We start from the raw sequence: 16,363 nt of genomic DNA, 5'->3' as shown, positions 1-16,363 counted from the left end.
CGGAAACTTTGTGAATTCCTATAATCCAGTAAAATAATGGCCCACACTGAACCATTTAAACAATATAAATCATTGTGTATATAAAGAATTTAATAATTTTAAGCTATGTTTGTTGTGATTTAAATGCATGCTATAAGAATGAAACAATAGTATCTGATTTTTTTTTCGTCTTCGCTTTTCTTTGTAGATAAGATGCTCCAAGTCCCTTGCAGCTATCTTCAAATGAAAAAATCACTAGTGCTCTGCTCTTGCCATAATACCAAACTTTTTTGACTTATACTCTGGTGCTGCAATGCTGGAAGAATTGCACACAGGTTCCAGGAATATATTTTTTTTAATTTGAATGATTCTTAGTGGATGGAGAAAGATTTGAGTCTTAATAATTACTTTTTTTAAAGCTATTTCTCTGTAGTCTGAACTGCTTAATAAATTGGGCCACTTACCAATGAGCCACACAGCCAGTTCCTGTCAGGAACTGGTTGAAAACTGTGCTGTGCTTGTAGCAGGGATGGCACAGGAAGATAGCCGTCGTGGTCAAGTGCCATCTACCTTTTATCATGGTGCCAACCAAGAGCTTGACCTGTCCACCAAAGTGTACAAAAGGGAATCAGGAAGTCCTTATTCCGTGTTAGTGGACACCAAGATGAGCAAACCACATCTCCATGAAACAGAGGAGCAGCCATATTTCAGGGAGACAAGAGCAGTGTCTGATGTGCATGCTGTTAAAGAAGACCGGGAGAATTCTGATGACACTGAAGAGGAGGAGGAAGAGGAAGAAGTCTCTTACAAAAGGGAGCAGATCATAGTGGAGGTAAACCTTAATAATCAAACATTAAATGTATCTAAAGGGGAAAAGGGTGTCTCTTCTCAGTCCAAAGAGACTCCTGTTCTTAAGACAAGCAGTGAGGAGGAAGAGGAAGAGAGTGAGGAAGAGGCCACAGATGACAGCAATGACTATGGAGGGAACGAAAGGCAGAAGAAAAAGGAGAAGATAGTGGAGAAAGTCAGCGTTACACAAAGGAGAACCAGGAGAGCTGCCTCTGTTGCTGCAGCTGCCACTTCCCCTACTCCCAGAACTACAAGAAGTCGTAGGAAGAGTGTAGAGCCACCTAAGCGTAAGAAGCGGGCCACAAAGGAGCCCAAAGCACCAGTCCAGAAAGCTAAGTGTGAAGAGAAAGAGACTCTGACCTGTGAGAAGTGCCCCAGGGTGTTTAATACTCGCTGGTACCTGGAGAAGCACATGAACGTTACTCATAGGCGCATGCAGATTTGTGATAAATGTGGCAAGAAGTTTGTCCTGGAAAGTGAGCTGTCCCTTCACCAGCAAACAGACTGTGAAAAAAACATTCAGGTAGGTTTCATCACCGAGAAAGCAAACTTTCCAGGATAGAACCTGGCTGTTCAGATTCATCTGGTATCTACCCAAGAGAATAAATTCAATAGAGGCTGAAGGGACAGATTTCACCAATTTATCATTTAAAAGCTCCTGCTTTGGTCTTTTCAAAACTGAGGCTTAACATTTTATTTCAAAAGCATTAAATGTAACTGACTCTGGACTAGTGGGAACCCAGGTACATTGAACAGGGAATCTGTTATAGATGATTGACCAGGAGGTAAAGTCAACACCGACTTTGCACTGAAATTCACTGTTGTAGGACATGTAATATATGGCATTCTGGCATCTTCTCTGTCAAGGTGGGAGATACTGAGTAAAGGTCAGGAGTAGAGAAAGGCCCATTTCTAGGTTTAAAAGGATGCCAGATTCTAGTGCAGCTGATGGGGACAAAACCCATAAATGACTCAGACCTGTGGAAATGGAAGATCTTCAGGAGTGAGTTTGCTTTTACCTGTGGAGAGATGACAACACTAAATTTGTCAAGAGGCTGAGCCCATGGGAATATGCAAACTTTAAACAGAGGCTGAGCTGGTTGAAAATGTTGCCCACCTGGCAGTAGGGTTATGTAATGCTGCTGTACAGTATTATTAAGGTAACAAAACATGGTATTCAAACCAGGCTGGTGTCTTGAAAGGACAATGTTGTGATAGGTTAAGAGGTGTGCTAATTATATTGAGTGGATTGCAGTTATATTGATTTGCACATGTGATTGCATATTACTGGATATTCATAAAAGGTAAGTCTATTAATGTTTCCATAAGATATGTAAAATGGAAATACTTTGTACCATATTTAAGCTAAACTTTGAAAGATAAATTGTTTTGGTTTGTTTTTTGGAGTGCTGCTAATATTGGTAATTACCTTTAAGTTTCACTTTTCATCTTGATTTGCTTTAAAGAGAGTTTTTAAAGATATAAATTATGTTTGTTAAAATTCACTGCTTTTGATTCATCGGTTGTGACTTGATCTCTGACATGCTGGGAAAATAAAAGAAGACTGAGTCATGGCGCCCATATCCTCCAGTAGCTGCCAGTGCCCTCACTTGGGCATGAATTGGTTGTAACAGTTTGGACCAAAGGGAGTGTGAAGCAGTGCTGCACCCTAGGGGTCACACTTGGTTTCTGTAATGATTCATCACTGAAAAGGTGTTCTTGATCTTTATATATAGTTTTCTAGCTTAAATTTGTTTTATTAAGTTACAGAAAAGAAAATATTTAATAAATTCTTTTTTGTGACTTTCCTAGCTATTCCTCATAATACTACTTTTAAAGTTTTGTTTAGGTTTTGTGGATTCTACTAAATGAGCTGTCTTTACATTCCTAAAGAACATTGTGCTTTGTTCTTACATATAGATCCTAATAATCCTGATGACCTGGTAACAAGTAAATAGTAAAACCCTGCCCCACAAAATGGCTTATAGGAATAGTCTGTCCTTTCTCTAGAGCAGTATTCAACTGGAGACTTATCTTTTAACTCAGAGTTCTTGTTTCCTGAAGTTACGGTGATATTCAGAGATCTTTATTTACAGAGAATACTAACTTGTTCCCTTAAGTATCCCAGAATCTGATGATTCCTGAGAACTTGCTGGTGATGTTTTGCTTTAACCACAGATATTTTATTTTGATATACTTTAAGCCTGATATTCCATGCTATTGATGATTCATAATACAAGAGACTAGGCAGTGTGGTATGCATTTCCTATAGATATATGTAGAAGAGCTCTGGAACTGGGCCATAGGGAAAAGAGAGAATGATACTTATAGTTTAGAGGTTATATTAAATTCTGTCAGAGCAAAACGTTTAATAGAGTAAGTTAGATTTGAGAAAATATAATAAAATCTCAATTATTTGTGGTAATGAAGGTTCCAAATGTATTTTCTAGGTATAAAAAGTTTTATATTCCTACAGATCTATAACCATTAATATATATTTTGTTTTATCTTGTTTTTATCTCTGCTAATTTAAAATTAGTTTGTATCCCCTAATTAAATACCTGTTAACTGCATGGTGACCCATGTGTAGGAGGCAGCCATACTTGGTAATCCATGTATTTAAAAAACTAGAAGGTTCTTCTCACAGGTACAAGACTAACTCCTTAATAGCAGTCAATTCTTTGATATTAGTGGAACTTTCCACTTCTGCTTGTCTTAGTTTTTGCCATTGTTTTCATACTTCCAAAGGGTCTGTAAAAGAACATACAGGTGTTGGTGTTGGAATCTGGACTCCGTGGAGAAATAGCATTGATCTGGATTCTGAGCTTGAGCTGTGAATCTAAAGCACATCCATTTCATCTGCCAGTAGGCTGGTATGGCTTATCTGCAAGACCCAATAAATAAAGATTATTTCTATTTATCCTGTTCAGTGTGTTTCCTGTAACAAATCATTCAAGAAACTCTGGTCCCTTCATGAACATATCAAGATTGTCCATGGATATGCAGAAAAGAAATTTTCCTGTGAAATTTGTGAAAAGAAATTCTATACCATGGCTCATGTGCGGAAACACATGGTTGGTAAGTTTTTTCTTTTTTTTTTTCTCTCACGCCTGTAATTTTCCCTTCTTCTTCAGTGTGCTTTATGCTCTGGATTGGGCAGGATATGAGGAACTGCCTTACTTTAATCAGTTTTGACATGTTGAAACTAAATGCAACATGTCTTCAGTAAGCATCACCAAATTGAATGGTATAGTCTTCCACACCCAGGTTACTTTACAGCATTGTTACTTATTTTTCTCTTTAGAGCATCACTATTAAGGCATCACAAATCAAATGGCATAATTGCCCTCCAGTAGGACATCTGTCTTTTCCAGTTTGAGCTTTTTGGTGGACTTGTTTTGAGTATAAGTGCATTCTGTGTTGCAGCACACACAAAAGACATGCCATTTACATGTGAAACCTGTGGAAAATCATTTAAACGCAGTATGTCACTCAAGGTGCACTCCTTGCAGCATTCTGGAGAGAAGCCCTTCAGATGCGAGGTAAGGAATGTGCTACCCACAGGCCTAGGCCTAGGGGCTAGCGTTTGTCTAGACAGTGGAGCAGTGAGAGAGGTGTGCTGGAGTACAAGGCACAAGGCTGCATTCCACGGAACCCTCAGACATGTGCTGTGAGCTTTGTGTGTTCTCTTACTGCTAGGTAGAGAAATGGTTTTTGTTTTGTTTTGTTTTGTTTTTGTCTTTTTCGTGACCGGCACTCAGCCAGTGAATGCACCAGCCATTCCCATATAGGATCCGAACCCACGGCGGGAGCGTCGCCGCGCTCCCAGCACCGCACTCTCCCGAGTGCGCCACGGGCTCGGCCCAGAAATGTCATTTTTAACACAGTGTTAACTCTCTTAGATTCAGATAACTTGGGAATAACACATAATGACTTATTTTTCTTTTCTCAGTGATTCAGAGAAGTTGAATATACTTCACGGATAATTATATGAGAAAATTTCCCCTTTATTAGTAACTCAGCTATAGAAATTTAGTAAAGCCAAATAGCTGACACAAGTTGCTTCTATTTTGAGTATGAAAAATAAACCTAATGTCAGAGACTATGTTAGGGTGGGCTCAGGTAAAGTTACTACGCTTGGCATTCAAAAATCTCCACTGTGTCCAATGCAGAACTGTGACGAAAGGTTTCAATACAAGTACCAGCTACGCTCCCACATGAGCATCCACATTGGGCACAAACAGTTCATGTGCCAGTGGTGTGGCAAGGATTTCAACATGAAGCAGTACTTCGACGAACACATGAAAACACACACTGGTAAGAATTTCTTGGGAAAGGTACAGATATGTCTCATGCACTTGTTGATCATCTGTGGGTCTGTTTTTTAAGGAATCTAAACTATAGATCTGCATCCTAAGTGAAAATCCCACTTTAAGTTAACCTGATGTGTTAAAAATACAGATTTATTATACCGAAATATTAGACTTTCATAACTCTGCTTATTTGAAAAAGGATTATTTGGGAATGCCTTTTCAGTGCAAGTTCCTTTAAGACAGTGGGTGCTTTACTTGGGGTTCAGGAACTCCTGAAATTGTATGAAACTTATTTTGTGCATGTACATGTATCATTTTTCTAAGGAAGGGATTTCGGATCTTAAAAAGATGGAGGCCACTGACTGCTTTAAATAGAATATACTGTCAGTATTCTTAAAGTTTGATTGAATTTGATTTACTAAAATTCACTACTTTCCAGGAACACATCCATTAAATGAGATTAAATAATATTATACCACTTTGTGTTTTTAGGGGCATATGCTCCCTAGCATGGATTTGAATCTTGTAAGCATTTGATTATCCAGCTTCCAGAGAACTAGCTAAAACAATAGCTCCCCTTGTAAACACTATCATTGTATCTCAGTCTGAACTTGATGTTCTGGGATTAGCTGTCTTTGCACAAATTGAAGAGCATGAAGCATTTTTCAGGTTTCTAAATCTAATTATAGGAGTCTAGGTTCTATTAGTCTACAGAGTAGCAGAGCTAGAAATAATCACAAGGAGTTATCTTGCTTAGCCTGCTGTTCTTTTTGCTTAGCCTAGTGGTGGGGAAATTATGCCCATGGCTGGATTTTAGTTCCCATTTCTCTGTTGAAGTCCAAAGAAAAATGCCTGCCTGGTGGGCTTCTTTCTCACTCACAGCAGAGGACCCTCAAATATTAAGGGCTAGGCTAGAAGAGTCATGAGAGCAGATTAATTAGTTAAATTAGACCTCAAAAGGTAATGATAACTTTGAAGACATTGCCCAAGTAGAAAGCAGGATATATCAGAGTATTTAACAGATTCTGCTCTTATAATTTGGTGTCTATTCAGTAGGCTCTTCGTTCTAATTGAGTCACTTTTAGGATTCAGTTTTTCTGGTATTTGTCAAGAAACTGGAACTACACAGAACATAAATGTTTTTGAAGACAGAAGTTTTATCACATTCACGCAGTGCTTGGTGGGTAGGTGCTTGGCAAACATCGCGTGACTGAAAGAGCCTCCGACACTTGAGTCCACCTCTTGGCCTGTGTCCTTGTGTGTTCTTCTCCCCATTCCTTCCTCCCTCCTTATCCTTCTGCATTTCTTTCTCTTTCTTTCTTCCCCTTTGTCCTTTTTTTCCTTCAGTCCCTTAAATGTCCGTAACATGGAGCCAAAGTGTGTATTTCCTGATTATTTTAGTTCTTGAATAAAATTTTATGTTAAGTATTCTTCTTTGACCAAATAAGCAAGCTGATCATTTCTTATTTTTGTAAAGGAATACAACCACCTAAATTCACTTAAATTTTTATCTTTCTCATTAAAAGAGTAATATATACTTATTAAAGTATATTAGAAACTATGAAAACTGTAAACAAAATTAAATTATCACCACCAAGAGATCACCACGGTTAACATTTTGGCATACACCCATTAAAAAAAAGTCTTCAGTTTCTTAACACACATATAGCCAGGCATAAGTGTTTGTGTTTATGCATATAATAAAACAAAAATTGAGTCTTTGTACTCTATTGTGACCTGCTTTTTATTTTACTGTATTATGTCGTTATCAGGAATATAATTTTAATGGCTGTATAATATTTCTTCTTGTAAATTTGCTGTAATCATAGTCATCGTTTACTATGCACATATGTGCCAGACATTATCTTAAGTGCTTTACATACATTACCTCATTTAAAATATCAGTATAACCTTTTATAACTATCCAATAAACTAATAGATGTGTTCTCCATTTATTAAGCCAGTTCCCTGTCAGACATTTAGGTTATTTCTGTTTCCAGTTTTCCTACTGTTATAAATAATACTGTGATAAACAGCTTTTTGGCCAACACATCCATGATTATTTACTTAGGATAAATTCCTGGAAGTGGGATTCTTAGGGCAAAGAGATGTATACATTTTTTAAGACATGGTGGTATGTATTGCAAAAGAACCCTCCACATATACTCCTTCCAGCTGTGCATGAAAACACTTATTTCCCCAGCCCTTTCTAATAGTAGATAAAATCCTTGCTGATTTGATAGGTAAGAAATGGCTTCTTGTATTAATTTGCATTTATTTAGTTACTAAATAAGATTGAACATTTTTTCATGTGCTTATTGGGTATCTGTATATTTTCTTTTCTGAATTGCTTGTGTCTTTTCTGTGTTCATTTTTCCATTGCAGTGTTCCTTATTTATAGTAGCTCTTTATATATTAAATATGCTGGACCTTGTTTAACACCAATATTGAAATACTTTCCCGTGGTTTGTCATCTGTCTTTCAGTATTATTTGTAATACTCAAATTGGGAAAGTGGCTGGATGGTGGATTTGGACAATTCTGGCAATGCCACTCACTAGCAGAATCGTGCGGCCTCTGTAGGCCTCTTGTTCTTGGTATTAAATAAGAAAGACAGGAGTACCTGAGAGGGTACAGGAGAAGCGTTAGCTTAAGAGAAGAAAAGAGATAGGTCTTTTAAGGCAGGATGAAACCACAGTTAGAGACAGCAGTATGTTTTGGTGGGGATTAAGGCCATTGTGGGAACTGACATTGATTGAGCTGTTTCTTTGCAGTTAAAGAGAAGTGAGGGAGATCTTATCTAGGGAAGATGACCAGCCATCAGGCAGGGTTTCCTAGGATGTGTGGACATGGGATGAGTTCAAAGTAGAATACTTGCTGATTCTCCTTGTACCACACACAGTGCTAAGTGTCTAGGGACACAAGAATGAATTAATACCCAATTTCTGCCCTCAAGGAACTTACAACCTGATGAATGGTAATGGTGGTGGTGGTGGTGGTGGTGACGATGATGATGATAATAGCAGCTAAAACGCAGTGAGTGTCTACTATGGGCTAGATACTATTCACTTGTGTTTTCTATCACAATAACCTATTAGGTAGATTGTTATCTTTATTTTTCAGATGAGGAAACTGAGGCTCAGAGATTAACTAACTGGTCCAAGGCAGTTTGACTCCAGTATCATACACTTAATGATTCTGATGTAAATTTAATGTAGCAAGTAATAAAATAGACGGATACACAGGACTTCATGAGTGTAAAAAGCACCGTTCTAGGATCTGGTTCTCAGCTTCCAGGATTTGTCAGTGTACTCAAGCAGATCAGGATCAGAGAGGGATGATAGGTGCTAAGTAGTCCTAATGATATATAAATAAAATTGCTAATTTATTAATTTACAGTGAAAAGGCTGAGGGTCGGAACCTCACTCAATCATAAACTCTATGAACCAACAGCAATGCGAAATCCAAGCAAAAGGCCCTTCTCTGATGGTGGCGAGGAGGATCCTCCGATGCAGGAAGGGGGTGAATTCTCGTCTATCACAGGGAAAGTGAGGGGCTTTCCAGGTGTTGCAGAAACAGAGTCGCCAGGAATCGGAAAGAACGAGGACCTAGAGAGAAATACAAAGTCAATGCTCAACGCAGAGTGGAGAAGCAAGTTCAGTGATGTCACTCCAGGGCTCATCTTCTTATGCTTTGTCATTGAAGGTTTATGCAATGCTTTTAAAGGTGTTGGTGTTCCTAAGAGGACGGGTGTGCGAGTCTATGAAAAGAGAGTACCAAGAGTTGCCCCCACAAGAATTCTATTCCATTCTGATTTTAAAGAGAGAACTCCTGATTTTTCTATGGCAGAAATCGCTTCAGTTTACAAGGTTATTTGTGACATACTGATAGGTGTAGTTATTGGATCCTCGGGTATAGTGTGAGCCAATGCTGAGCAGGACCGAAAGAGATTCAACGCATTCGTGGTCTCGGTTGGCAAGAGCACAAAGACATGGCAGACCTCCTTCTCGGTTATCAGTCTGGAGCCACAGTAGACTGGATCAACTCCCAGCCCAGGCTTGGTACACTTGTTTGCCAGTTGCTCAACATTCCCTTCCAGTCCCCCAGGAAAGATCTTATGGAACAGATCCACATAGTAGCAAAAGGCACCTGGATGATCACATATAACACAATATGGATCTCGACCAGTGCATGGATGGTACCATCTTGAGCAGGTCGGTGGCTCTAGAGATAGTCAAGTATAAGGATGCAGAGGACTATGTTAGTAAGACTCTTGGCACATGGTTTGGTTATGCTGGTGTGGTCCAACATCAAGCCGTGGTTAGGCTGACTCCCAAAGAGTTTCCAAATTTTGTGACTGCTGTGAACTATTGGACCTGAAGGAACACCCCGTCCTTCCTTCACTGGGTTTGCTGCACCTGAATGCATCCCTGACGCAACCATAACCATCCCATCTCTCCAAATGGAATCTGTTTGCTGGATAAATAGAGGAGACTTCTGAGTGATGTCTCAGCTGCCGTCTCACTAGTTGGTGTCTCAGGCTATGAGTAACCTGAACCAACTCGGTTCTTTAAAAAAAAAGAAAGAAAGAGAAAAAGCTGAGGGTCAAGTAGTTCAGAACTCTTAATGTTCTTTAAACAGCATATCCTAAAGAAAAATCTGTATTAGAAGCTAAATTAAATTATAATCAGAAGATTGTCAGGGACAGGTAATTAGAACAAAAGAAGGTAATTGAATGATCCTCATGGTGAGTACCATACTTCATCAAATCCAAGAAGCCGTCAGTTGTAACACAGATTTAATTTATATGTTGCTAAGAAAATGCTGGAAATTAAACAAAGACATACCATTGGTTATAAATTGTATGTCAGTTTCAGAGATGTTAAAATGTGGGGGAGATGCATGTCTTAGAATTAACAAATATTTACTTATAAGTATTTATTAAGAATCTACTAATGGGACTACTGTGGTGAGCAAGACTGAAATAATCCCAAAGTCCACAGAGCTTAGAGTCAGATTGGGGTGATAGGCAAGCAAGGCATAACTGTGGTTTGGTGGTGAGAGCATAGTAAGTACATGGAACTTGTAAGAAAAAGAAGTTGGCTAGAGTTTGATGGATGTGTGTGGGGGCAAGGAGTATGATAAGATGTGATACTGGAGAGCAGTAAGTAGGTACCAGATCACAAAGAACCCCATAACCATGTAAAAATGTTTGGACTTTAAGGACAGTGGGAAGTTCTTGAATGTTTTTAAGCAGAGTGTGACACAGCTATTTGAAAGTTCATTTTCGCTACAGTGTGGAGAATGGACTGGAGAGTAGGGAGCAGGAACAGAAATGGTGAAATCAGAGAACTGGCCAGTTCGCTCAGTTGTTTAGAGCACAACCTTGTAACACCAAGGTCATGGGTTCAGATCCCTATACCAGCCAGCCACCAAAAGAAAAAAAAAATGGTGAAATCAATCAGGTGGATATTGCATAATCCAGGTGAAGGATTGTGATGATATGAACTGTGGTAATAGCAGTGGATGAAAGTAATGCAATAGACAAGGTAGAGTTGAATTAACTTGATTGATTAGATTCAAGGGTTAGTCCCAGATTTGGGACTTTATACCACTTGTCAAGATAGAGAATAGTGGAGGGAGGAGCAAGTTTACTAAGTTAGGTAATGAATTTAATTTTGCACTTGTCAGTTTTGAGATAATTATAGGACATTCAAGTGAAGATATTCAGTAAGTAGTTTGAAAAATGGGGTAAAGCTCAAGAGAGAGATTTAAGTAAGATATATAGATATATGAATTTCTTTTTTTCTTTTTTTTTTTTTAAAGATGACCAGTAAGGGGATCTTAACCCTTGACTTGGTGTTGTCAGCACCACGCTCAGCCAGTGAGCAAACCAGCCATCCCTATATAGGGATCCAAACCTGTGGCCTTGTTGTTATCAGCACCACACTCTCCCGAGTGAGCCACGGGCCGGTCCATAGATATGTAGATATATGAATTTCTGATGCTGCTCAAGGATATTCCCACTAAGCAGACTGGAATGCTTGTGTTTATTGGCCAGATTTCTTTTTCCTTTGAGCAGTGCACAAAATAACTAGCCAAATTCTTTTTCTTTTCTATCTCCCTGCAGATTCTCTGACTTCATTTATAATGTTCTTTCTTCAGACTCATTACAATACTGTTTTTTACAGTTAAATTAGCTTTATCTATTAGGTATATCTTTAGATATATTAATGTACATGCTTTTCTAGTTACCTTTATGAATTTAGCTGTTACTGTATCTTCTAGCCATCCATTTACCAGCTGTTCTTTAAAGTGGGACATTGTACAGGTGGTTGATTTCAAATGTTAGATCTTAATTTTTCCTTGTGTCAGCTTCGTTGTATTGTTACCTTGAGGTTTCAGAGGAACCTTAACATCAACCATTGGCACAATTAGGAGATGGGGCCTAATGAATAATGAGAGGTAGAGGTAGGTGGGGCCAAGTGAAGGTCTGGAACAACAAGTATGGAAAATTTAGTAGGACACCAACAAATTAATCAGATATTATTAAGCAGTAAAAGGGACCAGTTTTAATTTTAACCTGTGGATTTGTGGTATTCTAGTTCTAATAGTTTTTTGTCTTCTGTGGCAAATCATTTATAGCCTAGAAGACTACAAATGAGAGATTATTAGAGAATTCAGGATTGGGGTTTGAGCACATAACAGAAAGTTAAATGTTCATATATTCAGTAAACTTTTAATAAATGCATGTTCTTTGTGAGTAGTGTCTAGTATGCCTAAGAAGTGATTGGTGAATCAAGTGCTTATACTAGACTAATAATTCAAAGATTATGTCCTTTGGCTCTCTTTCCATATGGCTGTTGGGAGTGAAGAATACTAACTCCGGAGAGTCAGGGAGTGGGAGGTCCAGGGGTTTAGTAGGTTATCAAACAGGTGTGCTTTTAAAACATTTTATTGTGCAAGTAAATCATGATTACTTTAGAAAAACAGAAAATGCATATTAGCATATGAAATAAAATAAAACATCACCAATAATCTCATTACCTAGGTCATCACTGGTAACATCTGCTGTATTTCTTTCCATATTTTTTCTATGCATACTTTTTTTTTTTTAAAGATGACCGGTAAGGGGATCTTAACCCTTGACTTGGTGTTGTCAGCACCACGCTCTCCGAAGTAAGCTAACCGGCCATCCCTATATAGGGATCCAAACCCACGGCCTTGGTGTTATCAGCACCACACTCTCCCAAGTGAGCCATGGACCGGCCCCTATGCATATTTTTCATTAAAGGTGGATAATACTATGTTTACATTTTCACAACTCACCTGTTTTACTTAATAGGTTATAGATAATCTTAATAGATTATAGATTTTCTTGTTATTACATTTCTGTACTTTATAGCATTTTTCAGTGGCATTTTCCATCAGGTGTATATACCATAACTGATTTAATCAATTTTATTTAACATAAAATTTGAAGGTTTTAAGATGATTGAAGGAAATGGATTAAAAAGAAGAAAAACAAGCTGGGCTCAGAACTCATCCAGGAAGATGAGTATGAATCACAGTGAAGAGCCTAGCAGTGGCAGTGATTGAATAATGAAAAGCAGAAAGATAAGAGAAATATGATTGTCTGAAAATGGTACTGGTGATTACAGGGAAAATTGATCCCTTCTGACTCTTCAATTAGATCTCTCAGGGAAGTGAGAAAAATTCTGGCTTCCATGGAAGAGGGCACTAGGAGATGTCAGTTTTCTACTAGAATGAGAAGATGGAGAGAAAAAATAGGACCATGATGTGGGGAAGAGGTGTTTGCTCCTAGTATCAGAAGGGGTCCCAAAGTGGGGGGAAACAGTAAGAAAATACATACCTTCCTGTGCCAAAATTCACACTGAGGTGTGAAATGCTGTGGTTTATATGTCAAAAGCAGGGACCCTGGAGCCAGACTGCAGTGTTTTAAATCCTGACTAGATTAGCACATACCTTTGTACAAGTTTCTTAATTTCCTCATCAGTAAAATTGGGATAATAATATACCTATCTCATAGGTCACTGTTAGGATCATCAAGGTTAATAGACATCAAGCAATTAGAGCAGTGCCTAGTACACAGTAAGATTCAGTACACAGAGTGGAATAAGCACACCTGTTGGAAGGAGAGGGAGCAGCAATTGGAGTAACAGCAGACTCGTAGCAGGAGTTAAAGATATGTGTTTCATACATTGAGAATTGATACAGGAATTGAGTACAAGCATGTTGTCACGAAGGTGCATATACATGGGTACTCCACACTTCATCTCAGTATTCCATGTGAAATGATTGATGGGCATATATATTCAGAAAATCATTTTGTTTTCTCTCTGTAATCTGGGCAGAAAAGAAGGCTGATATAGCATGGAACTAAGCAATAAATCCAAGGGAAAGTTAGGAAGCTTAAAAATTAAGCACTCAGACCCCAAACCTAATTTCCCCCCTAAGTGCCTTTAGAACTGTGGAATTCTGTGTCCTTTTTGATTCATTGGCCCAGTGGTTCTCAGCCAGGAGCAATAACCCCTTTCCCTCCCCACATTTGGAAATGGTGTAGGGACATTTTTGATTGTCAGAATCTCTTGGGGGCATTTAGTAAGCTAATATGCCAAACTGTCCCTCATAATGAAGAATTGTCTGCAGTAATGCCAGGATCACTCGCTTTGAGAAACACTGCAGTGTGAAATTCATGTTGTAGGGTGAGTCAGGCCAGCATTTTCCACGTCCAATAACAAAAAGCAAGCTACATGCTGAGGATTCTGTGTAAGTAGTCATGAAGAGAACAGATAAGCTCCACAGGACATTTTCAGCAATGTCTTACTTTTGGTTGGGATGTCAGAAGTGGCTTGCATATTAACTTGCCTAAATTTGGAGGCAGAGATTCATCTTTGATAATAATTCCCTTGAGCACAAGAAAGCCATTTGAATGGTTCTTTGTGTAGGATGTGTAGGATCACTAACATAATCATCCTCTCTTCCTCCTCCTCTTTCTTTTAACCAAGCCCCGATGGTAGATTGTATGTAAGTTTTACTTGAATTTACTCTGATCCGTTAAGTCTCAACTTGGGGGAACTCTTTAAGACTTAGAATATGATATGCTATGAGGCAGAGAAGTGGTAATCTCTATTTTAAATAGGAAGAACAGCATGAGCACATAATTACCGCCTAGTATGTTAATCATTTCTTGTCTGTGTTCATCTCAGGAGAGAAACCCTTTATCTGTGAAATCTGTGGCAAAAGCTTCACCAGCCGCCCCAACATGAAGAGGCACCGCAGAACTCACACAGGCGAGAAGCCCTATCCATGTGATGTGTGTGGCCAGCGGTTCCGCTTCTCCAACATGCTTAAGGCCCACAAGGAGAAGTGCTTTCGAGTGACCAGCCCTGTGAATATGCCGCCTGCTGTCCAGATACCACTTACAACTTCCCCAGCCACCCCTATTCCTTCTGTGGTGAACACAACCACAACCCCAGCCCCTCCGATCAGTATGAACCCTGTAAGCACTCTTCCCCCTCGGCCCATTCCCCACCCCTTCTCGCACCTTCACATCCACCCACACCCTCACCACCCACACCACCTTCCTATCCCTCCAGTCCCTCACCTCCCCCCACCTCCAGCTCTCTTTAAGAGTGAGCCTTTAAATCATAGAGGCCAGAGTGAGGACAACTTTCTGCGGCACCTGGCAGAGAAGAACAGTTCAGCACAGCATCATTAACATCCGTCTCCTTAAGTGTGTTCTCCAGCAGTTTTGTTCCCATGTCTGTTTACAGAGAGGGAGTTGGGAGCATTTCTGTAGTTCTCAGGCTCTCCTCAGCCTCCACCAAGAGCTTTGTTATTGTCTTGGTGAATCAACAGATCCAAGGGAATGAATAAGAAGACTACCTTAAGCTCACAGAGGGAACTGTCATCTAAATCAGGGGAACCACCGAACTAAAGCCCAGTTTGCTTGCATTTTCTGATGACTTTTATAAATTTCGAATACTCAGACTTGTGGAATTTTATAATTTCATATCAGCTGATGAGGTATGCTTGCTTTTATATCTTGGACTTCTCCTCAAAGAGGGGTAGGCCTGGTTTCCTTTGTACTAATCGGGAAGGCTGTGAGATTAATCCAGAGCATTAATTGTATCACTGTGTATCGTAATGAATTTTTTCACCTTTTGGTGCTGGCTACAAAGTTGAGCTGGCCGTGTTTCACAGTATATCAAGCATTATAGAGAAAGATGGGAATTTCCTTCTTTGTGTAGCTCTCCTAACGCACTCTTTATTTTACTACAGAAATTATTTTAGAGTTTTTGTATAGACTTCTTTAGTAGTCTGTTTCTAAATGAAATGTATTTCAATAAGCGGTGTAATTTTTTCAGTGTAGCTGAACGTATGTTGTAAAATAGAAAAAATTTTTATAATCATCAAAATGTGATTGTTAAAGATGCATATAACTTCTATAATTATCCTTACATCCGTACAACTCAAAGGTGCTTCAGAAACTAGACGTATCTGAGAGGGTCTCCAGACCAGGTTATTGCAAAAATGAGGTTTTGCTTTCAGAACTTGGCCTAAGCACATGGTAGCTTTTAAGTCTCTGCTTAACTCTGAAATGTCTGTTAGGCTCACTGACATGCTCCTGTCCCCATGTTCCATTTGGTTCAATTAGTGCGTTTACATGAAATGATTTGCAGGGGGTTGGGCCTTTTCCAGGGAAGTCACCTAAGGCTTACATGTGAAAATCTCAGTAAAGCTGCTCACCATCAAGAGGAAGAAGTAGTGGAGACTGTTTCATTTCAGTCACATCTGTTTCTCACTTCCCTTAGGAACTATATTCATAGTTCACTTATGTGGGATGACAAAGTGAAGTCTCTTGTTTTGAGGTTGCGTTATTTTTCTAGGATTGTTATGAGAAGCTAAAATAGTAAACTAAAATTACAAACATGATGTTGCTGATATTGGCTGAGAAATTTGGATGAGAAGACAAATTGGTTGTGAGATTTTAAATGTCTGTTTTATATCAAATGTGGACATGTTCACAACTTTGAGTTATTTTAACACAGTTTAACTTGTAGTGAGGGAAAACTATGTTTTATTGCCCTGTCCTCTGCAAATGTCTATGTGATAGCAGTGTTCCTCGGTGATAAAGACAGCAGCACCTCTAATACCTCTAGGCTGGTTACTTCTCAAGTTTAGGGAACTTCAAAAGAG

The 16,363-nt window shown here is 39.0% G+C and overlaps 1 protein-coding gene across 1 annotated transcript; it reads left to right on the top strand.

Annotated features, from left to right (window-relative positions):
- Nucleotides 1-358: 358 nt before the first annotated feature.
- On the top strand, nucleotides 359-15,458 carry ZNF652 (zinc finger protein 652). The gene is made up of 5 exons (XM_063112497.1): nucleotides 359-1,351; nucleotides 3,759-3,906; nucleotides 4,255-4,370; nucleotides 5,001-5,145; nucleotides 14,371-15,458. The coding sequence occupies exons 1-5, from the start codon at nucleotides 446-448 to the stop codon at nucleotides 14,880-14,882; spliced, it is 1,827 nt and encodes a 608-aa protein (XP_062968567.1). The 5' UTR covers nucleotides 359-445; the 3' UTR covers nucleotides 14,883-15,458.
- Nucleotides 15,459-16,363: the final 905 nt, after the last annotated feature.

Source organism: Cynocephalus volans, chromosome 10 (genome assembly GCF_027409185.1).
Source record: "Cynocephalus volans isolate mCynVol1 chromosome 10, mCynVol1.pri, whole genome shotgun sequence".
Lineage (NCBI taxonomy): Eukaryota > Metazoa > Chordata > Mammalia > Dermoptera > Cynocephalidae > Cynocephalus > Cynocephalus volans.
This window is presented reverse-complemented; position numbering and strand designations above follow the sequence as displayed.

Coding starts and splice junctions, on each gene's coding strand:
- ZNF652 (XM_063112497.1), top strand. CDS start 446: ATGAGCCACACAGCCAGTTCCTGTCAGGAACTGGTTGAAAACTGTGCT. Junction 4,371..5,000: donor AGAAGCCCTTCAGATGCGAG/GTAAGGAATGTG, acceptor TGTCCAATGCAG/AACTGTGACGAAAGGTTTCA. Junction 5,146..14,370: donor ACACATGAAAACACACACTG/GTAAGAATTTCT, acceptor TGTTCATCTCAG/GAGAGAAACCCTTTATCTGT.